The sequence below is a fragment of the Tachypleus tridentatus genome, chromosome 1 (genome assembly GCF_004210375.1).
Source record: "Tachypleus tridentatus isolate NWPU-2018 chromosome 1, ASM421037v1, whole genome shotgun sequence".
NCBI lineage: Eukaryota > Metazoa > Arthropoda > Merostomata > Xiphosura > Limulidae > Tachypleus > Tachypleus tridentatus.
In genome coordinates this window covers 115592927-115619813 of record NC_134825.1, presented here as the reverse complement: position 1 = coordinate 115619813, position 26887 = coordinate 115592927, and the positions used below count along the sequence as shown (strand labels likewise).

The 26887-nt window shown below is 32.8% G+C and overlaps 1 protein-coding gene across 7 annotated transcripts in view; it reads left to right on the top strand.

Moving 5' to 3' along the window:
* The first annotated feature begins 2745 nt into the window (after positions 1–2745).
* The window catches only part of LOC143222135 (amyloid-beta-like protein), a 42933-nt gene continuing 18791 nt past the window's right edge, over positions 2746–26887 (top strand). For 4 of the 7 annotated variants that reach the window (XM_076448200.1, XM_076448166.1, XM_076448194.1 and 1 more), the window contains exons 1-4: positions 2772–2935; positions 4507–5304; positions 11847–12029; positions 14361–14487. In XM_076448200.1, the coding sequence (XP_076304315.1) occupies positions 5212–5304; positions 11847–12029; positions 14361–14487 (403 nt within the window). In that variant the 5' untranslated portion in view covers positions 2772–2935; positions 4507–5211. Of the gene's footprint in view, positions 2936–4506; positions 5305–11846; positions 12030–14360; positions 14488–26887 lie in introns of all 7 variants that reach the window. The other 3 variants (XM_076448209.1, XM_076448175.1, XM_076448185.1) reach the window with 2 other exon arrangements.

Sequence of the window (26887 nt, the reverse complement as noted above, 5' to 3'; positions counted from 1 at the left end):
TACCATTTCGGAGAAATTGCTGTTTTTTTTTAACATAAGCCTTGTGAAAATGTGTCAAACAATAAACTATTATAATAAATACACACCGTTGCGTGTTGTGCAGTCAAAACAACCAGCAGGACAAACTGTGTTTTATTTATTAACATTAGTGATAGTTTAGCGATTTTCCATCTTCCATAGCTCAAACTGCGTTAATTCAAACTATCACATATTTTCAGCGTGATGTGTTCTACTGGTTACTTACTTCACGTACCCAATGTCAAGGCAATCCATCAAGAAATACATGAGACATATTTATTTATTTTGCCTCTCGATTCCATGAAGGAACATAGGGCCGCAATCGCTTGCAGATTCATTAACAGGCTGTTTTTAAGTGAGTAGATTGTAAGCTCACTGCACAACCCCCAACCAGGAGGAGAAACCTTAGCCGTCCATAATTTTGCAGTGTAAGACTTGAGAGAAGGCAGCTAATCATCACCACCCACCGCCAATTCTTGGGCTACTCTTTTACCAACAAATAGTGGGATTGACCGTCACATTAAACGCCCCACGGCTAAAAGGGCGAGCATGTTTAGCGCGACTAGGATGCGAACCCGCGACTCTCGGATTACGAGTCGCACGCCTTAACACGCTCGGCCATGCCGGGCCTACATGAAACATAGCTTTAGTATTATTTGCCTTGTAGGAATACAAATCATGACCAGCACGCAAACATAGCATGTGGCACTTATACAGTCACTTATGAGAGCAGAAAGGTATTCTAACTTTGTGTTACCAACCAACAAGTAATGATTCTCAAACTGTGCTGTAAATAATTTTATTCCGAGATGTGAGTCCGGAAATTATTCAGATATTGAATAAAACAAAACCTGGAGAGCACAAAGGTGTTAACAACGCCTGTGTTAACATTTGACAGTGGTTTAATTAGCTGGATTCGATTCAAGACGTGTGATACTGGTGTGAAAACAATTTGGTGTGTACTACTCAAAGAAAGAGCCAGCTGAGACAGGATAAACTATCGGAGAATAACTGGATCACTTTCAGCCATGAATATTGCTGGTCCATTGCCAGAGACAGAATAGGGTAATCAGTAAATACTCGTTATAATATAATACTTCACAAAATAGATCGAGGCTTATCCATTGGTTAATACGTTGGTAAAGTTCATAGCTGATATGTTGGTGGAACACTGAATAGCCAGCTTCATGACATCAGCAAAGATCCACATGATTAGGAAGCTAATTTAAGGATCCAATCATTGTGAGTCATGTTAAGTGTTAGTTGAGGTTAAGATGCGCACATTGCCTTATTACTCCACAGTCTGATGGTTTAGGAAAAGGAAGAGTACAACCAAATACATTCTTGTCACTTTTGTAACCCTGCTGAAGCCAGTGGAGCAAATAAACAATTATCTACAGGTTGTTTGTCAAACGTACTCGTGTCCAGTTGGGAAATTTTACTCCTTGTTGGTATTGTGTATTGTTCTTCCCTATAGCAGACATAACACAATAGCCACAAGACTATCTGGAGCAGCTAAAGCCAGTATTTGTTGATGATCACGACTTTGCAAGTCAGTTGTTAGGAAATTCACTAAATGTTAAAATAAGTGCTGTGACAAGATATTAAAGGACTAACATATCAGTTTGGGGACTGGGTCTAGTTTTGGTACCTACCGATGGCAGCTGAAATCTGTCATGCTACGTAACTGAAAGGACATGCATGTTCGCTAATTGAAATCGAAGCTGCGACTCGTAGATTGTGCATTGAGCTACTTAACTACAAGACCATGCTAAGCCGCTGGTATCGAAGTCAGATTTTTAGCGCAATAAACTTTCAGATTTACCGTTGAGCTACCAGGAGGGGAAGCTCTTTGATAGTTATATACCATTACGTTTTATGTATAACCTACGTTTTTTTTACAATAATGAAATAACTGTGTGTTTTGTGTTTGATTTTTATATATTAGTTTTGGACTGATGGATTTAGCTGTCTGAGGTATCATTTAAGACTAGTGATGCTTTCGTTGAAATCTAAATTAACCTGAGAATGATGATTCTCTAACCATTAAACTAAGAATTTTAATTTTTTCGCTGCATGATTATTTTATATATATATTTAATTTAGGAAAGTTATTTATCTCCCGGTAAAAGACAAAGGTAAAGTAAGGTATTAATTTAATGCATTTATTCCATTTTGGTTATCGATAAATAGCTAAAATTGTGGATTTATTTTCAACTCTCAAGTGGTCATTTATTAAAATACTTTCTCTTTTTTTAAAGGCGTCGATAATTATAATAGCTTGCGACAGTTAGTCTCAAATTGCCTGTGACGTGTATAATTCACAAAGTTATTTAATTAATATCACTTGGTGACTTGACAACAATCTCCGCAGTTTGACGTCAATATCTGTACGTGGTAGCAACCCTTTTTAACGAAAAAATAAACAAGAATTGAAATATGAAACATAGAAACGGTTTTTGTATATTTTTTTAACATTGTAAATGATGTGTTTTTATTATTTTTGAAAGTCAGTTACTGTAGTGTTTTCACTAGCATAATATATCGCGTATTTATTAGATGAAAAATACATGCCAGCAATGTTTAGCGCATGCTTATTCGCTTTGGTTTAAGTTTTTATATATATTTTCCAAACAAGTCACTGATTGGATAGAATATGGTTTTTAATTGATTTTCAACCAATTGTCAGGACTGTAACATAAACCAATAGCAAAGACACCATGTTCACTAGAGGCTCATGGGTAAAAAAGTTTATTGTCGTACAGGTTGAAGGGGTGTGTTAATAGCTTCGTGTCTGAAAAGGTTTACATTTTACATTCTGGCAAAGTGTGTTAAAAAGGCTAGAATGAAAAGCCATATTGCTTTTGCATTATTTGTGATAGCAACATTTTCTAGAGATAGTGCTGGATATGTGGAGGTTAGTAATATAATTGTTATATCGTTATCTCGGCACATGTGTGATTAATAGTGATCCCAGTGAATCGTTTTCCTACTTTGGATCTCGGTGTTTCGTTAGACTGTTTATTTCGCTGTCTTAAGACCAAGTTAGGCTTAATAGTGAGCTGAAGTCGTTGTCGCTGTACTAATATAATTAGTTTTATATACTTATAGATATTTATTTAGTTAGTTTTTCAGCCACTTATTTCTGCTTATAAAAGTGGTTGTCTAATACAGGTAATTAACATGTTTTTGGGAAGGAAAAAAATGATTAAATCCTAATTTAAAGTTGAACGGAAGAGAGATGTTATTAAATGTGAAAAGACGAAAGTGCTGAAGCTGCGTGAGTGATTGCTTTAACTTAATTTTTAAGCTTTAAGTTTAGTATAATTTTGATGGGGCTAACCTTAAAAGAGTTATGGAATAATAGAGTCACAAGTCATCCAACCAGTGCTGATGGTAGGACAGTGTTGTAGGAAGCAGTTTTGGAGTGGTAGGACCCTTTCCTGATTATAATTGTGTGCGTTCTGGTGGCATGGCCTCCTCAGAAAATATTTAAAAATTTAATGATATTCTGGGAGATTGAATCTTGAGCTATTTTAACTACAAATACTGCATACATAAAATATAATGTATTGAAATAAAAAAATGAAGTTTTAATACAGAAATTGTCACTGTACATGTTGTGCAAAAGTGGTCAGGTCTTGTTCTTAGTGCTTCTTACAGTGATGTAGGACAATAGAATTTTAGTTAACATCTATTGAATGTAAGTCTGAGGAGGTTATAAGTACAGTATGAAGCATTGTATAGGCCTCATTTGAAGTGTTCAGTCTTGGGATCCTTGCCTCAGGTAAAACATTGAATTGTGGTAAGGGTTCAGAAGAGAATTACCAGACTGATATCTGGGGCAGAAAGTGTCATACGAGGAATAGATTGAACAGTTGGTAGCTTACCATTGGTCAGTTTGGGTGTGCTTAGTACAGAAATACAAGTTACTGAGCAGGAAACCAATATTTAAGGGTTGAAAGTGCATAAATTAAAAATTATAGACTTGAGATTGACAGACAGTTTTACATTCCTTAAGTTTTATTTACTGTTACCATGGTCTTTTAAGGTAAATTATCTTTCAAATAGGTCTGCATATGCTCAAGCATATAAATAGGTTAGGAACCTTGACATTTGCCTTGGGGGGGTAAGATTGGCCTGGTCAGTGGGAACCTTTCTGAATTAATTTTTATACTTCTAAAATTTTCAGATTATATAGTTTGTTTTTCCTTTTTTTTACACAAATGTAGTAAATTGTTTCATTGTGTACCTAGTGATACTTTAATGGATGGAACCATGGTAGTAGTAAATAAACTTGTAAAATATTCAGTTGTGTTTATTACCCTCAACTCTGTAATTAAGTTATTTCACCAAATACTAATATGTTTATGTATTAATTATGTAAACTAAAATAATTACCACACTGTAATTTCAACACCATGTGTAAAAGGCATCCATTGCCTTTTATGCTGTATATATATATATATATATTTTTTTTTTTTCCAGCAGTACACTTTTGTGTGAACAGGCTCCAGTAGTGGCAATAATAAAATAAATCAGAAATGTGAGACGAGTTCAATAAGTAGAAATATTACATGGCTACAGTATTAAAAACCAATCATCTTCGACGTTTCAGAGAATAATAAATGTGATATTTACCAACATGTACTTCAAATATGACAAGTAGCCTTTACTAAGGACTCCAGATGTCTTCTACAGATTTGTGTATATTTTACGTTATAGTACGTGTATTATACTGGTCAAAAGTAACCAGACGTCATCCAGATATGTACTCAGAATGTGAATTATTGGAGCATGACTCAAAGAGTGATTGATTATAGCTAATTTTTCGATGTTGTTCATAAAGTGGTTGACTTTCTTAACTTCACATTGTACAACTATACTGTTATATACGTGGTAATTCTACATTGTAAGTGAAGGTTTCTACATTCTGTTTCAATAACATTTAATCATTTTCACACGTGGAACTCGAGTATGATAACATTTACAGACAACAGAGGACCTATTGGTCAGTCTTGGCTGCCCCATTCTCTAACTAAAGTAAAAGTTATGAAACAAATTTAAAAAATAAAAATGTTAAAGCCATCCATTATCTAGAGATATCAAGAATTGTAGCAAGTTGTACTTCAGTGCAACTTTATCCTTTGTCATCAGGAGTTTTATTTTTCCCTTCTCTGCAAGTTGTGGATAATGACTTCTGTACCATTGAGAAATCCTACACTATCCAACTTCCATGTCCTTACCATCATGAATTTTCTCAAACTGCTTACAGCCAAACTACAGGTCTTTAAATTTTGTTTTATTTATATATGCTCAGGTTGTAATTTAGAATACATCACTGCTTTACAGTAACTGCTGGCTCTGTTATCACTTATACGTATAAAATGACCAACTACATATGATGCGAGTCTGTTATGTTCTCATGTAAGTTGAATAAAAACGAAAAATCAAAATATTAAATGCAGATTGCTGTGCATGAGAAATGTAAACACTGATTTGGCTTGCATTGGAAGTAAACATGCTTACATGAATTATTTCCAAATATAACTTTCTAAAAAAACCATATATTAAACTGGATGATTATGGTTATTGAATGCCAGAACTATATTGTAATATATTCAGACAAGCAATATCATTAATGTGAAGGTTTTACATAGCTGATAAAATTATAAATCAAACAAACATATTTTCTGTTATATCTATGATGATTTGTGTGCACATATTGTAATGAAATGTTGCTATTAATGTGTTATGTGATACACAAGGTAATTCACTTATACTTATTTTGGGCTTCACTTTGCCATCATATTACCCCCAAATGTTATATGAGAGATACAAAAATAACAGTATCTGTTTTTAACCTTATGTCAGTGCTGCAATTTTTAACTTCTTTCTGTACATGTTTACAGAGTTGCATTAAGATTTTAAACTATTTTAATTTGAATGTATTGTAATTACATTATTATTAAGTAAGTCATAACTGAAAGTTTTATATTATCTGAGTTTATTCTTTTATCTCAAAAGGAAGGATTTAAAACTGCAGGTTTTACCATCACATAATCTGCTTGCAGTTACGAGTCTAAACTTTAAACTTTTGTATATGACACTGTGAGAATAGAAGAAAGACAAAGTGAAATTGATGTTCTACCTGTCTTTCTTTAGTATCTGGATAATTTCCACGAATTTCTCAATTGAAGTTTAAATTATAATATTTCTAAGCTTAAAGTCAGCAATGCCCACTTGCAAAGTCAAAGCTCTGTTACGAGGTGATAGTTTTAACTTGAATGACATGTCTACAACCAATAAAAGGAGAAACTTTCCCACTATTCAGTTATAGCCTACTGAAAGTCCTCCTAGTGAATAGATTTATAATATACAACAGAAATGAGCTTAGTCTATTGTTTTCTTAAAATGTACAAAGTGTTTGGCAAGTGTATCTTGCTTCGTGTGCGTTAGTTTGCTAAACAGTTAGATTGCATTTAGGTTTCATATTTATATTCTAAGTATGTATTATTTGTATTTATAAATGCATATTTGAATATTTTGTTATTTTTTTCCCCCAATGCTTGCCCCCCCGTTGCTAGAGAAATTCCCCCACTGCTTGGTATAAATTTAACTCAATGTAGTTTGACTTGTGGAAATGTTTGAGCAAAATGGTGTCATTCTGGTGTGCAACTGTTAGTGAAAGAGTTTGTGGACGACCTTTGTTCTGTAATAGCTGTTATAATTGCGGGATCACATTACAAGGAACAGGTTGACACACCTACATCAAAAATAAAAGATAAAAAATTGAAAAGGAAAATTAAAAATAAACTAAGAAACAATAAAGAAGTGAAGTTATGCATATGAGAAAAACATACTGCAAAACAGTCTTTAAACATTTAAAACATACTGCAAAACAGTCTGTAAACATTTAAAATGTACATATTTCCAGATAATTTATTCGGCACAGCACCTAGGGTCTACAAAAATTTGAGGGCCTACAAAAACTATGGGTCCATGAAAATTTTCTTTAAAAGTTAATCTTTGGTTTAACTTATGGCTGGCAGTTCCTACGAACAGAAGGTGCCTACGGCCCTATGAAAATCTTGGTATGGCACTGCATATTTCCATTTCTGAAGTTTAAATATTTCATTACACTGTACTGTGTTGATAATCTATAGTTAATGATAATAGAAACAATTACTTTAAAAAAACATTTTACATTTATTATAGATGTAAAAACGACTGGTATGAGTAGAGAAAGCACTATGTAGAGGAGCAAACAGTATTTCGACCTTCTTTGATCATTGTCAGGTTCACAGATAAAGAGGTTATTCGCTCCTCTACGTAGTGCTATCTCTACCAATACCAGCCATTTTTACGTATAAATTTCTCTACAAGTGGGTTTTCTCGTCATCACAGGTTTGAGAGTTATTTAGGAGGTTTTAGAGATTATGCAAATGAAATTTGAAAACTAAAAGATAATAAATATTTTTATATTTGAAATGAAACAAAACCACATTACTGTGAACTATTCTAATTCTGAATGTATGTAACTACATTAAATTAAATAACAATCATTTCATTGTAAATAGCAGAAAGTCAAATGTTTTATTTTTCAAAAACTACATAATCTTAGGATTGTGAAAGACAAACTTAAAACTATTTCATCAACTAGTTTCATTTTTATAGAAAACTTTCACAAGAGTTTCATACCTAATCCTAATGTAAGTAGGTCATAGTCATATGGTTAAGTTATATTCACAGTGAAATTACTGTTTGACTATTTAGTAACAGATTTTTCTACATAAGCACCACTGAATTAACTGTGCTATTAATGTAATTAAACAAGTGTTTTTTGCATTTTCTGTCCAGTCAGGAAAAGTTTTGTGTTCAGTTTCAGATTTTTGAGAGAATTCACAGTTTTGTTGTATCCTCAATTTCTCATTTATTGAAGAAAACAGTAAGGCTATGGGTTGTAAATGTATAAATCTTCTGCAAAAACAGTTTTAATTTTTGTATCTCAGAATGGCTGGTATGGGTATTAACACTTTTACTGATAAACAGAGAACAACATTTTGACCTTCCTAAGTCATCTTTAGGTTTACATTAAAAGTGTTAACACCCATGCTGGCTGTTCTGAGATGCATTTTTATTTCAAATGGGTTTCTCGTCATCAAGAGTTTTAATTTGTGTAGGAGGGTAGTGGGGCTTAAAATGGGTTACCTTCAGGTGAGGTAGATACAATGAGGGTAATAGGTTTTAAGGGAAAATTTGATAAATAATTGAATGATAAGGACTGCTTTTGAGTTGTTTTTATTTTAGTATAGTTTTAACTGATTAGGTCAGGGGAGGGCAACTTATTTTTTATAGGGGCTACAACTGTGGCTAATGAAAACGTTGTCCATACTATTCAAAAAGAAAGAGAGATGTTAGTTTAATCAAAATAATCGCATTTCAACTAACCTTCAATGTGAAAAGTGTTGGGGGTTTTCATCAAGTTTTGTGAAATTTGATATATCTATGCTCAGTGACCATCTTAGCTCTGCCTCTAAATTTACGTTAGTAAGCTGAGTTCTGCATCAAGACTTGAGAAAATCTCGCGTAGAAAATGTTGACTCGCACACACATGTTGGTTCAAGTATGGAAAATAATTTTGAAATTGCTATCTTTAAATTTGGAAGACACTCATTTATCAGAATAGTAAGCCAAATCTGTCTGATAGAACATTTTTGTTTACCTTTTATATGTTCTACTCTTTGCAGGGTAAACATCTTGTCTTCAAATCTATACTTGTACAAAGACTAAAAAGATGTAATTTCCTTACTGAAATATCCTAAGTCAAATTAAAATGGATCATGCAAAAATTCAAATATCAATTTCAAATTTTTAAGTTCGGAGAAACATGATTCAAATTTTTGAGAAAGATTTTTAATCAAGTTTACATAGATATCACCTTTAGCATCAGAGAAATTAGTCATTATTATTTCTAGAAAACTATTCAACTTTGCAAAATGTGTCAAATCATTCTTTTGTAATTGTTCTGCAAGGAGGTTCAACTTTAATTAAAATTCATTAATAGACTCTGATTCCTTGCTTATTATTTTACCTCTTCCGTGAAGCTTTGTATTCAAATTATTCAAGTGAGCCATCATGTCACACAGAAAGTACAAACCACACTGCCATGACAAAGTTTCAATTTCAGGGAAATTTTCAATCTTACCTTTTTCAACAAGATACTCTTTTATTTAAGGAAATAAGGAAGTAAATCGTTCCAAGACTTTCCCTCTGCTTAACCATCTTACATTTACAAAATCAGTAAGATTGTCAAAAGTACAGTCACAGCTTTTCTTCAAAGACTCAACAAACTGTCAAAGGATGAGAGAGCTTCCACTTCTGATATAATTCAGTTTTTACAAGTGTTCATCAAATTTTTCAATTCATTGCTTTTAGACATCTGAGTGCACAAATTTTCCTAATGCAAAATGCAATTGAAAGATGACAGTGTGGACTTCACATTATTTTTAATTAAATGATGCTTCAGAAGATAAATAAATCCTAATTTTACCTCAGTTATGGTGAGAACAACATCTGTTGTGAGCGGAACCAGTTTCTTAAAATCCAGATTGAAGATTTTTTGACATTTCAAGAAATTTTTCACAGATGTTTTTTTCACATGTTTGATCTCATTATCCACAAAGGCCCAGCATTTCTTCCTTCACTTGAAGATCTGAAGTTACATAATGAACCCAAAATATCAACTGTGCAGTGTCACTAACATCTGTTGACTCATCTAGTGCTTAAGAAAAATACAAACTGTCATTTAGTTGTTCAAGCAACTGATTTTCTATATTTCTAGCATTCTGTCAAACATGTGGTCAGCTTCCGGTCAGTTACCTCTTTCTTTGTGAACCTGACGATGACCGAAGAAGGTCGAAATGTTGTTCGCTCTTCTATGTAAAATATTTTCTCAACCCAAACGAGCCGTTTTTGCATATAAATTTTTTTTACTAGTTCAGCATCAGTAAATGATTTCTTTTTTTGAGAAAAAATCCAAGTTACTTTATAGCTAGCTAACATAATTAGTTCTGTCGATGATAAAAATTCTTTTTAGGCCTCCCTTTCATTCATTATTTGTAAATGAGCATTCTGTATTTGTTTGAGAAGGACACCTGTAATTTCTCTTTCGTGAGGTAAACAACACAGACCTTACTAGGAAACCTTTTTATTTATGCATTTTGTCTTACAAAACTTTACTACAAAATTATTGATTTCTTAAAGTATGTTTAGTACATCTTGTTAAGCTTTTCTGGCAGATTGTTTTGCTAAAGTGAAAAGATTATACCCACAGAACTTCCTTTCACAATTTATTGTGTGTTTATGAGTTGCCCCTTCTTTGGAATGTTGTGGAAACTTTGACAGGATATCTGCCAACAGAGAAAATAAAAAGTAATTCCCCTTTCAGTTACAGATTTTGATAAGCTTCAGTCTTTCAGTTGATGCTCTTGTAACAGACTGAAAAAACTTTGATTATCCCACAGTTTTATGTTCATTTTTGATATAGTGAAGAGTGACCTTCAAGACTTGCATCACTTGGTGATGTCTTGTTACCAAGTGGAGCTGTAGTAAAAGAACCTTATTGGTAATACAAGGTTTATTACCAAGGAAATTGTATGTTTGTAAATGTTAACAATTATTCTTCAGTGTGTGTGTGTTACATGAATATTTAAAAAAAAGATAATGAAAACCTCTTCAGAAAGAAGGGTTGGATTATTTAGCAAGGCAGGAGTTCGTTCACAATGATGTAACCAGATGTTTTTGTCTTTGTTAAATTGACTTGTTATAGGAACACAATGGAAACCCGACAAATTAATATGGATGTTACATTTGTGTGTAACATGAGGAGTAGAGTTGGTTTATTTTTAATTTATTTTACAATAGATGTAAAATAAACATTTTATATCATTATGGAAAATTTGAAAAATGTTTGACACATGCTGTTTGATTTTGATGTTTAAATCTATTTAATGACACATGCTGTATGATTTTGATGTTTAAATCTATTTAATGACACATGCTGTTTGATTTTGATGTTTAAATCTATTTAATGACACGTACTGTTTGATTTTGATGTTTAAATCTGCATTTAATGACACGTGCTGTTTGATTTTGATGTTTAAATCTGCATTTACTGACACGTGCTGTTTGATTTTGATGTTTAAATCTGCATTTAATGACACGTGCTGTTTGATTTTGATGTTTAAATCTGCATTTAATGACCGCGTGCTGTTTGATTTTGATGTTTAAATCTGCATTTAATGACACGTGCTGTTTGATTTTGATGTTTAAATCTGCATTTAATGACACGTGCTGTTTGATTTTGGTGTTTAAATCTGCATTTAATGACACGTGCTGTTTGATTTTGGTGTTTAAATCTGCATTTAATGACACGTGCTGTTTGATTTTGGTGTTTAAATCTGCATTTAATGACACGTGCTGTTTGATTTTGGTGTTTAAATCTGCATTTAATGACACGTGCTGTTTGATTTTGGTGTTTAAATCTGCATTTAAATGACACGTGCTGTTTGATTTTGGTGTTTAAATCTGCATTTAATGACGTGCTGTTTGATTTTGATGTTTAAATCTGCATTTAACGACACTGTTTGATTTTGGTGTTTAAATCTGCATTTAACGACACATGCTGTTTGATTTTGGTGTTTAAATTTTTTATTGTTATTTTAACCATGCACTGTTTAAGTATATTTATATGTAAACATCTTGGTAGCCTTTCACTTTTTTTTTTTTAACTGTGGGTGGGTCAAACTTGTTTTTAAATGTTCTAGGCTCTTGCTGGAAACATAGATGCTTCTTTGAACCACTTTCAACCGATGGTAGCCATACTCTGTGGCCATGGAAAGGTTTACCAGAAATATCTTAATGAAAACCTTCAGTGGGTCACTACCAAAGGAAACCAAAAAGGACTTTGTACCAAGGACAAGCTGGAAGTTTTGGAATACTGTCGTAAGGTAATTTGGAGCTACGCTTTTGTGCGAGATAATTTTGTATCACTTTTCTTATAGTGTTAATTGGATAGTTTGCATTTTTAGTAATAGATACTGTAGCTGGTTTTGTGACATTCTGTTACAGTTAAGGGTGTGTTTTATAAACAGGTTTGGAGTCATTATCAGGTTTCAACAACTAAGAAGTCGTCTAATAAGTGTAGTTTGTGCACAAGTTATATTTATGTCAAATATTTTGATGAGGGACAGTTGTAAGAGTAAACATATCATTGTTATAACAAAATGCCTTTACATACATATTTTAGAACTGGCAAAATGCATTAACAATTAGCCATAATTCCAGGTTTTTGGTAGGTGATGGTTCTTTTATTGTAAAATATTAAGTAAAAAAACTAATTTAGTTGGGGGTCTGAAATTATATTTAGGTTGAGATAAAATGTTGTATATAGATTTTCTGTATTACTATATGAGTAACTTATCAAATTTAACTGAAGTAGGATTTTGTGCTCTCATCCTTTAGTTATCTAAATAATTAGCTAATAACTTAAAAGTTGTAGGTCAACTGTGATTGGCTATTAGAGCTGGGCAATTAATGTGATTGTTATGATTCATAACTCTGAGCTTCGATTACATAAATTGTCATTTATTTCTATAATCATTTAATTGAACTTGCAGTAAAATTTATTAATGCCACAAATTATTTATTAATTAAAATTAGTGTATTTAATCATGTTTTTGAACAGTCCAACTATTAAGTAATCAAAATACTGGTGTTGTGATTTCTATTAATTATTTTAATTTAAATACAAATTGGTCAGCCTGACCGTGTGGATAAAGGTGAGTCGTAGTGCACGTAATTACCTTTATTTAGAATTACTCCAAAATATAATTAATCCTTTTACTACTTCAGTGAAGTAGTAAAAATTTTTTTTTACCATATGAAATTGTAGTTTAATATGTAAAAGTAAAATAAAAAAAAAAACTGCCACAAAGTTGTAAAATAAGACTCAAGGGAAGGCAGCTAGTCATCATCACCCACTGCCAACTCTTGGGCTATTCTTTTACCAACAAATAGGGGGATTGACCATCACATTATAATGCTCACATGGCTGAAAGGGTGAGCATGTTTGGTGTGACGGGGATTCAAACCCTGTGACCCTTGGATTAACAGTCAAGTACCTTAACCACCTGGCCATGCTGGGTTCTTTTCTTGTCAAGTTTGTTAAAAGTGGCACCTTCTGTTTATTGTAAATTTAAGTGTACGTGTATTATCATTAACACGTCCATCAGTCATTTCTCATGTCGTACATTCAGTTCATATAGAAATTCCTGGACAGTGAAAAATAGGTACAAAACGTAGAAGTTATTTCAATTTTAAATTGTAATGAACAAAAGTATGAAGTGATTCTGTGCAGAAGTAAATACCCTCAGTAATTTTGTTTATTCTTTAAATAAAAGAAAAACAAAATTAGGGCTGGACAGTTCAGCCAGTTCTGTATGAACGGTTATTACATCTCGTAAACTGATCAGTTAATTGAAATTAGTTTTTTGTTATTTCAACAACACAAGTAATTAAAATATTACAATAAGACTTGTTTGCCCTGTCTGATTTTCCTTTTTTAGATGAAAAACTACAGCTCATAATGCAAGAAAACTATTTCAATATTCCTTGTGGGTAGAGCACAGATAACCCACCATATTGCTTTGTTAATTGCAAACTAGAGAGAAAGCAGCTGGATGGTGTTTGTTTCTTCAACTGCTGGCTAGAGAGCAGACAGTTGGCTGGAAACAAATTCATCTTTTTTCTCTTGCCATTGTTTTGGAACACTTTATTAACTGATTATAAAATTACCAGTAATTGACCAGCTTAAATACAAACTTTGAACTCGTAACTAAGCCATCTCTTGACCGATTTAAGATCTACTTAGTTTTGTACTCGAGAGATCAAACCCTTTTGATTGAGGTGCTTGGCTGTGACCAAGGTCTTATAGATAAATTTTCTCTAATCCAACTAAAAAATATCAAGTGGTATGGATGTTGAAAATTCCTTGTTTAATTTAGTAAAGAAATTTGTGTACTTTAAGTATCTTTACCTTTGTGTTATAAACAAGATACAAGATAAACAAAATAAATAGCAATTTATGAAAGCTGATACTAGTTGTACAGTTGATTCTGTTTAGTAAGAACACTGGTGTATACAGATAACTCTTTCAGAAAAGGGTTGCAGCAGTGTTCAGGTTTTAGTTTGCTCCTTTTTGACTGATTTCCTGTTGTCTTAAGTTTTACTCTTTTCAGTTAACTTGGACGTCATCACCAAGTGTTTGTTTTCTGCTCTAGGCTTATCCACGTAAGGACATTCGAAACATAGTGGAGTCCAGCCAGTATTATAAGATTGACAGCTGGTGTAAAAATGATCAGAAGAAATGTAAGGAGCCAAGCTGGGTTAAACCTTACAGATGTTTGGGTATGTATCTACTGAGAAATTGGTAACATAAGCAACTGTTCTATTTCTTATTTAAAATTGCTGACATAAGCTTCTTATACTAAAACAAATATTTGATGTTAGTGCATTTAGAAGTTTATATTTTACTTATTTTGTGGTGTTATTTTACTCTGGACAACAAACAGCATGACATTTAAAAACCCAAAGTTATGAGGTCTTATGTTTCTGTCAGCTAATACTGGCACAAGACATGATTTTACATTTATATGATGACATAAATGTTGCAGTTTATTGTTCATGTTACTTCTAAAGATGAAATAATGTGCTTACTTACTAATATTGCAAGCATAAGACACTTAGTAAATTGAGAGCAAACTGTGCTTATTAACACTTGCATGGACAAATTAGTTATTACTGTTCAAAGGTGCTACTGAACTGTATATAATATTGATGCTTCATTAAGTAGGCTTGACAGTTATGCCTTTTAATAGCCTAACAAATGCCCCACTGTAGGTTTCCTTTATGTAATGTGTTCAGGTATGAAGTAATAGATAATACAAACAGCACATAAAACTTTACTATAAAGTGGAAGTTGCATAAATATCACTTTAATACACCTAGTCAAGATGAAACTATTCTTGTTTTATAAACATTATAGTTCTCAACTTTAACATAAAACATCTGTTGTGGACAAAATCTGAAACATATCTATATTGCATAAAAACATAACATTGGTTGTAATGAAATGTAAAATTTGTGTAAGCTAACAACTTACTGATTACCACTAATTATGGTAAATGCAACTGTGCATACCCTAGAACACCAGTTTATTATCTATACAAGCTTGTAGAAATATTTCATTTATTTATCACAGTGTTCTAATAAAGTTGAAAATATAAATTTCCAGTGTACTGTACTTGTACTGTGTTAATTAGGTTTGATTTCTAGCTTTAGTTTCATTCTTGAGAATGTGATGGTTAGTTTCTTTTTGTTAGAACTTCCAAATTTATTATTACAACTATGTTCTTGACTAATGTCTTCCTTTGAGAAATTGCAGAGAAAAAATTTACACCTACCAACCCTAAGTTTTTAGTAGTGTGTGTATGGAATCAGATCGTTGTGTATGCCTTATTCGTAAACTTGATTATTGTTTCTGAGTACAGATATATTAAGTGATGTCTGATGTTAAAATAACATTTATTTTGTATCATAAATGGCAAACAAATGATTATTAAATTGGAAAATGTGTTGTTGTTTTTTTTAAATTAACTTTTATGCAACAAATAGTAATAATTATGAAATCTCCAGACTTTCTTATCCTTTGCTGATAAACTAATTTTGAGGTAGTAGATTAGGTATTAGTTTACGAGTCATAAATCTGATTATATATGGGACTTTTAGCAGATACTGTAGTTTAGCTGTATTTGTAATCATACTGACAAAAGTGAAAATAAATGTTAATATGGTTTGTATTACTGAGACATTGTAAGCTTGCTCTGTCACTTGAAATCATTCTTTTGGAATCTTTTGAATTATTAACTGGGAAAAGAGCAGATACAAAGGAATAAACTTAGTCTTTGTGTTTTCATGTATTTACTGAACATCTGAGCTTGCACGAATGTTTTGAACTGTCTGACTCTAAACTTGAAAGCTTAGCAGTAATCTCATTCAGAATATTACACAAAAGAAATTAATTCATGTTTTTGTCACCAGTTAGTGGATCTTGTGAAACGAGTTTCTGAAAAAATTTCTAATGCTTGTTAAACAGTGTTCGCCATTTCATCTGTGTGAAGAGGTAGGGGTCAAATTGTGTATCGCATGACCTTTAATAGATGCCATGCTACCTGATATTGCATAATTAATGTCAGTTATCAACTGTATGCTGTACCCTACATTTCTGATTCATAGTAGATGATAGTAAAGATCTGATACAGTATACAAGGATACTGAGAAATGCAGATATACACCTGAGAGATTCTAGATATCATGTAAATGTATGAACGTGTGTGTAATTAATCAGAGGTTGGGATTTGTTGCTTTCAACACACTCCTTCCTCATGATTTTGTTTACCTATTTAATTTCATATAAATGTATTTAAATTCACTAAAATTTGTAACTTGTACCCTAGGATCTTTTTTTCAAAAAATGCAGTGTACTGTTTAATGTTTTTAATTTTAATGTGTTTTGTTTTGACTGAAAAAATTGTTTATATATATCTGTAAGATGGACAGAAGTATGCTTACTTGTCACGTGAACATCACTTTGGATGTTAACTTGTCATTCTGAGTGAGACATCAATTCACAGACGCATCTTGAGTGCCTGTTTGTAACACGTCATTCTTCATGTACAACAGACTTGTACACTTTATAAATTTGTAATTACAGTGAATCATGTTTTTTCTTCATGACCAAGTCAGGTCACTGGACCAAACACAGCCACACACAATTAAGTGGCTGTCATCGTCAAGGACATTACATGTTGTTCAGTGAATGTGTCCCTAATCTGAAAGGTAGAATCCAATTTGATTGGTTCATCAACATTTAAACTACATTCAAGTCAGCCAGGAACTCTGGTTCAGATAAAATATTTTCTTCCAAAGGCAGAAACTGTTCTTCTCAGGTGACACTTTTGATGCATGTGGTATTTATCATCTGTCCTGTAGTTAGGTCTGAGCTGTGCCCAGAACACTGAAACCGTCAGAAAATGATTAGTCTTTTTGTAGTTAGCTTTGCTTTCATGTATCGTATCATACATTACAAGTTCTCAGATATTCCTTTTGAAATATCTTCTGCCATATGATTGATATTAAATAGTTGAATATCCTGTCTAACAAAACGACTTTTGGATAGCATTGATGTAGTATGTGTAAGTGTAAGAGTGGTTGTTCTTACTTGTCTGGAAATAAGCTGTTTAAAAATAATAGCAAGTTGAAGTTTTGACCTCTGACTATTACATTGCTTGTGGAATAATTTAAATTTTCTTATGAAATTCGATACTGACTTATCACTGAAATCAAATATTTAAATCAGTTTATTTTCAGTTCTGTAAATAAGGACTCGGTCTTTACATGTACAGTTGCCAAGTTTATTCGGTTTTTTATTTTGTTTTAATACTGTTCATATAGATATTGGTTATCAAACACATTTGAATCGATGTACTCAACCTATCTCCATTAGAGCCTGTCTTTTTGTGTTAGTGGAGATTCTTCTGGATGTTTGTCTCAGAGTTGTAACATTATATGACTTCACATTTTGTTCTGTTATATTATATACTTATATTTTGTTCTGTTTGGGTTATTTAATATAAAATATTAATAGGCTCAAATAAATGTTAATTTTATTGAAAATTATAACAATAATAATTTCTAATCAGGGTATGCTATGTTTTTAGAGTGAAACTAAACATCAACCTGATCATCATATCTACTAAAAAAGATTAGAAAAACCCTTTGTAAATACAAAGTAAATAAATGAAATTTAAGATTGTTATTTGCTATTTATTCAGTTTAATTTTTTTCCAAATCAAAATATATTAGTAATATGAGTTAATAAACCAAAATAACTCAGTAAATATTTCAAATACAAATCATTTCATTATTATCCTTTTTGTCATCAATAACATCATCATCATCAACTACTGGTATGCTGCCAATTAAATGTTTTACAGTCTTTGCCAATAACTACTACTCTGCTGCATATATTCCATACAATTTTCAAATCACATAAAATTACTCTTTTGACTAATCATGACTACCTACAGTTCAAATTGTTCATCTATACAATCTTGTCATTATACTACTGGAACCTTAATGTCAGTGAATTTTCCATTCTTTCACAAATTGACAATACAAACTAAAACAGCATATGAAGGAAAGCTGTGACATTGCTTAAAAATTCAACTACTGATATGGTTCAATATTAAACTACTGATATCAGTGATATGCCTCAGAAATTAAATTTTGTACATTCACTGACATCAACAACTACTGCTCTGCTGCATGTATTCCATTAAAAATTCAAATTACTTAAAATTACTCTACATGACTACCTACAGTAAAACTTGTTCATCTATATAATCTTGTCAGTAAATTACTGGTACCTCAATATCAGTATTTTTCATTCTTTCACAATACAAACTGAAACAGCAAATCAAGGAAAGCTTTGACATTGCTTCAAAATAAAATTAATGATATGCTTTAAAATAAACCACTGGCACTGTATGCTGCAGATAATAATAAGACGTTTTACAGTCACTGATATCAACTTCTGCTCTGCTGCATAAATTACAGTCAAATATCAAATCACTTCATTTCCTTTAATCAATCTTGACTACTTTCCTCTTTTTCGAGACAAGGGTTTCCAGTGCTCTCTTCCGAGCTTTTTTTCTCTCCTTCTCTGAATGGGCAGCTCTCTGTGCATCTGTGGCTTTCTGGACTTTTTCTTTAGCCAAGGTGGCTGGGCCAGATTTCACAGAACCATAGGCCTCAAGCCTTTCTGCCCTTTTCTTCAGATTCTCCCTCAGCTTTGAGGTATACTTTGAAGCTGCTGATCTAATGTCCTTACACATTCTCTTGTCTACAGGATCAAAATGAACATCTTTCCTTTTCAACATTTCAATCGCTGTTGTTTCTTTGGAGCGTAGAGAATATTTTATCGTCTGGTATGCACACAATACCAGACCACGAGACCTGCAACGAGACTGCCTCCAAGATGGCGGTCAGATTTTTTTTTTCTGCAATAAACATTGAAAAAATACGATTTCTCCTCAAAAACCACCTACCTGGCCCCCAAATCGCTCATATTTTCTCCTCGAATTTACACGAATCTCATGGGTGATCGTTCGCCGTTTGAAAACCGCGGAAATCCGCATTTTAGAGGAAAAATGGCACGCATGTACAAGGGATCCTCCACTAATCTAGTATTCTGGTAAGGAACTGAAACACCACACTTCGCTACAAGAGATCCTCCACTAATCTAGTGTTCTGGTAAGGAACTGAAACACCACACTTCTCTACAAGAGACTCCCCACTGATCTAGGGTTCTGGTAAGGAACTGAAACGCCACACTTCTCCTCAAGAGATCCTCCACTAATCTAGTGTTCTGGTAAGGAACTGAAACACCACACTTCTCTACAAGGGATCCTCCACTGATCTAGTGTTCTGGTAAGGAACTGAAACACCACACTTCTATACAAGAGATCCTCCACTGATTTAGGGTTCTGGTAAGGAACTGAAACGCCACACTTCTCCTCAAGAGATCCTCCACTAATCTAGTGTTCTGGTAAGGAACTGAAACACCACACTTCTCTACAAGGGATCCTCCACTGATCTAGTGTTCTGGTAAGGAACTGAAACACCACACTTCTGTACAAGAGACCCTTCACTAATCTAGTGTTCTGGTAAGGAACTGAAAGTCCACTTTTGTCTCTACAAGGAATTCTCCAAACACACAAGACATCAAGTTTGATTTAAAGAATGAGATAAAGAGCCCATTAGATGCCACAAATCTATGTTCTTTTAGCAAGATAAGCTAACCTTTCTCAGTAGAACTCGAGATTATCTATTACAACTAAGTAAAAAAAACACAATCCAGCAATATAAGTGGTTTGAAAACAATAATACATGCACATGCAGAATGAAATATCACTTAAAAATGCACTTGGACTTTTTAATACAGTTATCAGTACCTTCTCGTTTCTTCTCCACTTCAGTTTTGTACTGTTTCAGAATGGCTTCATCAGTGTCTGTGGAAAAGGCAGCATCCAATGCAACTCCTTTCAAGTCTATCCAGGCAGCCACTGAAAACAAATTTTTATATCAAGATACTAATTATGATAATGAACTACAAGTAAAAGCATTTGTAATATTATGTTACAAGTAATCATTTTTAAACATTAGAAATGTAAAGTTTAAAGTGGACTTCATGAACACAGAGAAAGATGAACAGTGAAATACCTAGTACAACTCTCACGTATGTATGTAAGTACCAACCAGTTATTGTGCTTGTTTAACTACACAGAAAAATAGTGGGTGTTTACTAAAATCTCTTGCAAGATCAGTTCATGATACATGAGTGCTTATTGACCATAATTTAACCACTGATAAAAAAGTGAATTACTCTGCTCTGTAATCAAAGCCACTCTTCACATTGTTATTGTCCAATCTGGTACCCTAGGCCAGCACCAACACCCACGTGTTACTGTCCAAGTCCGTACGCTAGGCCAGCACCAATGCCCACGTGCTATTGCCAGAGTTTGTACGCTAAACCAGCACCAACTTCTGCATGTCATTGCCAAAGTTCATATGCTACACCAGCACCAACATCTACATGTTACTGTACAAGTTTGTACACCAGACCAACATCTACATGTTACTGTCCAAGTTTGTAAACCAGACCAGCACCAACATCTACATGTTACTGCCAAAGTTTGTATACTAGACCAGCACCAAGATCTGCATGTTACTGTCCAAGTTTGTACGCTAGACCAGCACCAGTGCCCATATTATCCCTCTCCAAATTATAGTCCAAGTTTGTAAACTAAAAATAAAATAAGTTTTTAACTTAAAAAGTCGAATTGTTTATATCTTTTTGCAAGTTGCAAATGACAAAGTTATTTCTAGCAATATGGTTCCACACAATTTAATATCAACATTCTTCTGTTGTTTTGTTCTTTCCACTAAATGCCAATTTATGAAAGGTATGAAAGGGTTAAAAATTACATTATTCATTTATTTTCATTAAATTATTATACATATGATGTGGCTAATCATTATGGACATATTTTTAAATGGTATGGTGTGACAAAACATTCAATATTGTTAACTTTTTTTTTCTTTTAAATATCCAATATTAAAATTGTTCAAACATCTCTTAAACTTCATTGGCCAGTGACAAACTCCATATCACTGTGCAATCCATAAACAGAACTTTGAATAAAGTTACATTTTCTTTATATTGTTTTGAGAGTTAATGTGAAATATGATCGGTCAATATCATATTATTTCCTTTCATCTGATTTCTATCTTAAATCATTAGGAAATAAATGAAGGATTCTAATATAATTAACCCTCTTAAAACCCTATCATACCTCGTATCATACATTACAAGTTCTCAGATATTCCTTTTGAAATATCTTCTGCCATATGATTGATATTAAATAGTTGAATATCCTGTCTAACAAAACGACTTTTGGATAGCATTGATGTAGTATGTGTAAGTGTAAGAGTGGTTGTTCTTACTTGTCTGGAAATAAGCTGTTTAAAAATAATAGCAAGTTGAAGTTTTGACCTCTGACTATTACATTGCTCGTGGAATAATTTAAATTTTCTTATGAAATTCGATACTGACTTATCACTGAAATCAAATATTTAAATCAGTTTATTTTCAGTTCTGTAAATAAGGACTCGGTCTTTACATGTACAGTTGCCAAGTTTATTCGGTTTTTTATTTTGTTTTAATACTGTTCATATAGATATTGGTTATCAAACACATATGAATCGATGTACTCAACCTATCTCCATTAGAGCCTGTCTTTTTGTGTTAGTGGAGATTCTTCTGGATGTTTGTCTCAGAGTTGTAACATTATATGACTTCACATCTTGCCTATGTTATGTCTTGTATGTGGTATTCACAAACATATTGACTTGTATATCCATCAGGAAAAATTTGGAAGTGGCCCTAGAGTTATAAGTTAGTATTTTTCTTTTTTATCCAATACATCAAACAACTAGCATGCTATTGTATTTGGTTATGTAATATTTTTGTACCATGAAAGTGTCTACAAAATCATTTGACCTTCAGATACTGACTTGTGTCACTCGTAGTTGTTAAAATCATTTGACCTTCAGATACTGACTTGTGTCACTAGTAGTTGTTAAAATCATTTGACCTTCAGATACTGACATGTGTCACTAGTAGTTGTTAAAATCATTTGACCTCCAGATACTGACTTATGCCACTAGTTGTTCTACATATTATATTAAATAATTAGTTTTCTTTCCTGTTTCAAAATTGGGTGTAAAAACCAAACCAAAACAACTAAATAAAATCAATTGTTTTTTAAAATAATTAATACTTCAATACTTAAGACTAATTATCTCCATCACTGAATGTAATGGTGATTGTTTTTGCCCCTGTGTGTTTGTCAGCAAGATACTCAAACTGCTGAATGGACTTGGACAAAAGTTGGTATACAATTGGACTATGACCCATCTTAGAAGTTAGTTTGCAGGGAGGTTACAAAAATCCCTCTGTTAATGTGGGGACCAATTTATCACTATTTTTGTGTTGTACAACTTTATTCCTCTTTGTGTAGCCAAAAATGTTCTGTGTCTGTTGATATCGACGGACGTTCGGACACCTTCACATATTTTATGAGGGCCAGATATGATCAAATGCAGCATAGCAGAAATATGCTCTCCACTGAGTACCACTAGTTGTAATATAGATTGTACTTTTATTAACATTTTTGTGTGTATGTTACTAGAACAGGGGTTCCCAACCTTTTGGCACTCGCGACTTGAAAATGTAATTGATGAAATAAAATTAATGTTATCCCAAGCTACTTCTAACAAGGTTATGCGACTCCCCTGCCAAGGTTTCGCGACCCCCCAGGAGGTCGCGACCCACCGGTTGGGAACCCCTGTACTAGAAACTTTATAACAGTCAAACTTGTGCTCTATTAAGCATGTTTCCCCCCCATCCCTCTGTGAAATGCGTGTTTCCTATACAAGGATATTTCTTCTTTGGGGTGTATTAAAACATTTTTTGTAATGAGTATAATTGCATCATCTTATTAATTTTTAAAATCTGTACATAATCATGTTAAGTTCAGAATTACAAAATCATGTACATTCTATGAATTTACCAGTTTTGTTATATCAGTTCTGTACAGTAGCTGTCATCTTCAACAGGCTAACAAACACTAACATTTTAAGACTAATTATACTGGAACATCGAGTCAACTGAGTCAGTATCTACTGATACTCTCGACACCATCTCGTATAGTGCTCACTGCATTAAGTAGAAGGTTATTCGATGCCATAGGCCTATCCTGGTTTGATGGTTAGAGCATTTGACCTTTTTGGCTTCAACAGTGTATAATCATACCACTTTAGTCAAAATATTTGTTAATTGTGTCTTCATTATGAGCAGTTTAAGTAAGTTTGCTGTCTGTAATCACTTTCTAGTTTTAGCTTGTGGTTTAAAAAATTCACTTATTTTTTCCAGGTCTTTCTTGTGACATTACTAAGGCACATCGAGGTTATGGTATTTTTTTCTAGAAATTTTATCCGAGACAAGTGAATGACACAACTGCATGTGGATGACGTGATCTGTGCTTTCCTTCTACATGAATAACTATCAGCCTGTTTGTAGACATAGTTAAACTAGTTCAGTCTAGACTATATTTGATTATCTCGTGTTCTTGCCATATGTTGGCTGTGGATTCAAATCCTGTAAAGTTAATTTGGTTGCTTGATTAGCTGTGGAGATGCAATAATATGGTGATCGTTCCCACCATATGCTGATTAAAGAGTTGGCAGTGACTGTTGGTATTGACTAGTTGCCTTCTTTCTAGTTTGTTACTTCAAAACTAGGAACAGCTGAGAAGAGTGGCCAGGTGGGTTGAGGTGTTTGACTCGTAATCTGAGGGTTGCGGGTTTGAATCCCCATCACACCAAAGATGCTTGCCCCTTTCAGCCATTGGGGCATTATAATGTGATGGTCAATCCCACTATTCATAGGTAAAAGAGTAGCTCAAGAGTTGGTGGTGGGTGGTGATGACCAGCTGCCATCCCTCTAGTCTTACGCTGCTAAATGCTAGCACAGATAGCCCTAAAGTGGCTTTGCATGAAATTCACAAACAAGCTATTGTGGAGTTCTAAGACTCGTTATTCTGATACTTGAAGTCAACTGGATGTGTATCTAGTGGCACCATTTCATATAGTGTCCAATGTATCAGTGGTAACAAAAGGAATTCTTGCACACTACACCTGTGTGATATCCTGTAGAACCCCTGCTTAGTGAATACTTGGTTAAGCATGTTTGTTAAATGTAACTGGTGTCAGCAGGAACTGAGTTCTGATGTTACTAGTATAGTGTTAAAGGTTTTTCTTGGTAGATGCCCATGCTTGAAGTTACTGGTGTCCACTAGACCCTATACTTTTTAGTCCATCTGTTAGATATTTTTTTGGAACATTATTAAGCCACCTCAAGGTTACAGGTTTTTTTTTCTAGAAATTTCATCCAGAGCCAGTTTATAACACAACTACACGTGGTTCAAATGATCAACAACTCATAGGCATAATTAACTAGTTCAGTTTTGAACTAATTCTTGATGACGAAAACCAACTTGAACTGCAAATGTATCTCAAAACAGCTGCTACGGGCTATGACCTAGGAAGGTTGAAACGTTCTTTGCTTTATTAGTAAGTGTTAATACCTATACCAGATTATTTGAGATACAGTTCAGTCATGACTTTGTTTGAGTGGCTCTTACTCTGAGACAACACCCAATATTAAAAGAAAACCTAATTATTACATTTCCTGATATCTTGCTCAGTTCATTTGAATAAAAAAACTATGGTGAAATATTTTCATTTAAACATGTCTTTAACACATTCTAAGGACATGGTAGTTATTAACAATATAAATGAATTGGCTGTTTATATCTTGGAGGAGGATATTTTGTGGAATTATTGGATTGCAAAAAGGTAAACAGTGATGTAATATTGTTTAAGCACGTTTGCTTAGCACTGAGAATTTCATTTTGACTAGTTATAAGAATATGCTTAATTCATCCAATTGTGTTTCAGATTAGAAAACATCTAACAAAAATTAACAAAAAGAAAAGACAAGTTATATGTGTTGGCTTTCTTGTGAGGCTACACAGTTGGAGATATTTCATATTGATTCTTGTTTGCCACAAATAGGTCAAAGTGCATGACCTTTTTTAGAGTTACATTCAAAATTTAATTAAACTACTTTTTGTGTGAATAAACTTGGCATAAAATAGTTAATACATTTTAACATAATTTTAAATTTAAAGCTTTTAATTTTATAAGTAAATATTTAACAAAAAATCTAAATATTTCCTAGTGTGAAAATTGTAACATTTGCTCTACAGGTTTCCCTCGTTTCTAATTTATTTACCATCAATCCTCTGGGAAATATCAAATTTAACATAATTACTCGTTATAATGTAAATGTACAGTTTTTTATAGTCTTCACTCTTGTTTGTTTACAGAGCTATAAACTAGAAAATCTGTCATACTTCCCACACCTACCTGTCACATCCTTTCTTCCACAAATTAACAGGAGTTCTGTTTGATGCTTTGTGCTGTATTTTTGAAATTCAGTAGAAAGTCAAGGTTGTAGGCTATCAGACAGTGAATTATGTTCTTTTCAGGGCATTGTCATTTTTAAATATGTTCTTATAGTAATTACATCTGTGAGCTTAGTTCAGTTTTTAATGGTTCTTATCACATAGTTTGAAAGCCACAAAAAAAAATTAATAGTTATTTGATATTGCTTTTCAGGTGCTATTATTCTGTGTCTCTAAGTGTATTATGTATGAAAAATATTTATGTAGTAGTAACATTAGTATTAATAAAGTAGGCTTACATTTTACTAACAGTCAACAGCTAAAAAACAAATCGTATCGTATTTCTAGTTTTTCATGTGTTTGTTATTATAAAACTAACTGAAATAAGAAAATTGGTAACTTGCTAGGTTAAATTAGGTTAAGATAATGGATAATGATAATTTTACATGAGGTGTGCACATGAGTAGCTCGTGCATTATGTAATTCAATACTTTTAGGTGAGTTGCATGTTTGATAGATGATTCACAATTTATTTGTTTGTATTATTAGTTAGATATACATGTTCAACAGGCAACTAAAAAAAAATGTTAACATAAACAGGTGTATATTGTTATGAGCTTCATGGTGTTTAAGGTAGACAGCTGTGGTTTCCTGTTATAGTTCAATCATTCTAAAGACAGTAAAAGGTAAATCACATTTATTTCAGTTTTTATACGGTGGCATATGTGAGGTCATAGTAAGAAAAGAATGCATAGAATATAAAGTTTTACCAAAAATATTTTATATTTAGTTACAAGATTATGCAAATAAAAGTTACTTTTTCATTTGGAACAGTCAACACTTTGATTCCTTATATTTTTGGAGACATATTTAATAAAAGCTTGAATAATTCTCTGTATATGCACAAAACATTAAAAGTTCCAGGTTGGAAACTCTCAACTATCAATTTAGAGTCGAGAACATTTAATTGAATCAACTTGACATCTAATGATTCTTAGAGGTGAACTTTGTTTATAATGTAAAGGAAGACTAAAATTATCTACATTTAGAACAAAGCATAGATTTAAATATTCCATACTGCCCCTAACTATTATCCC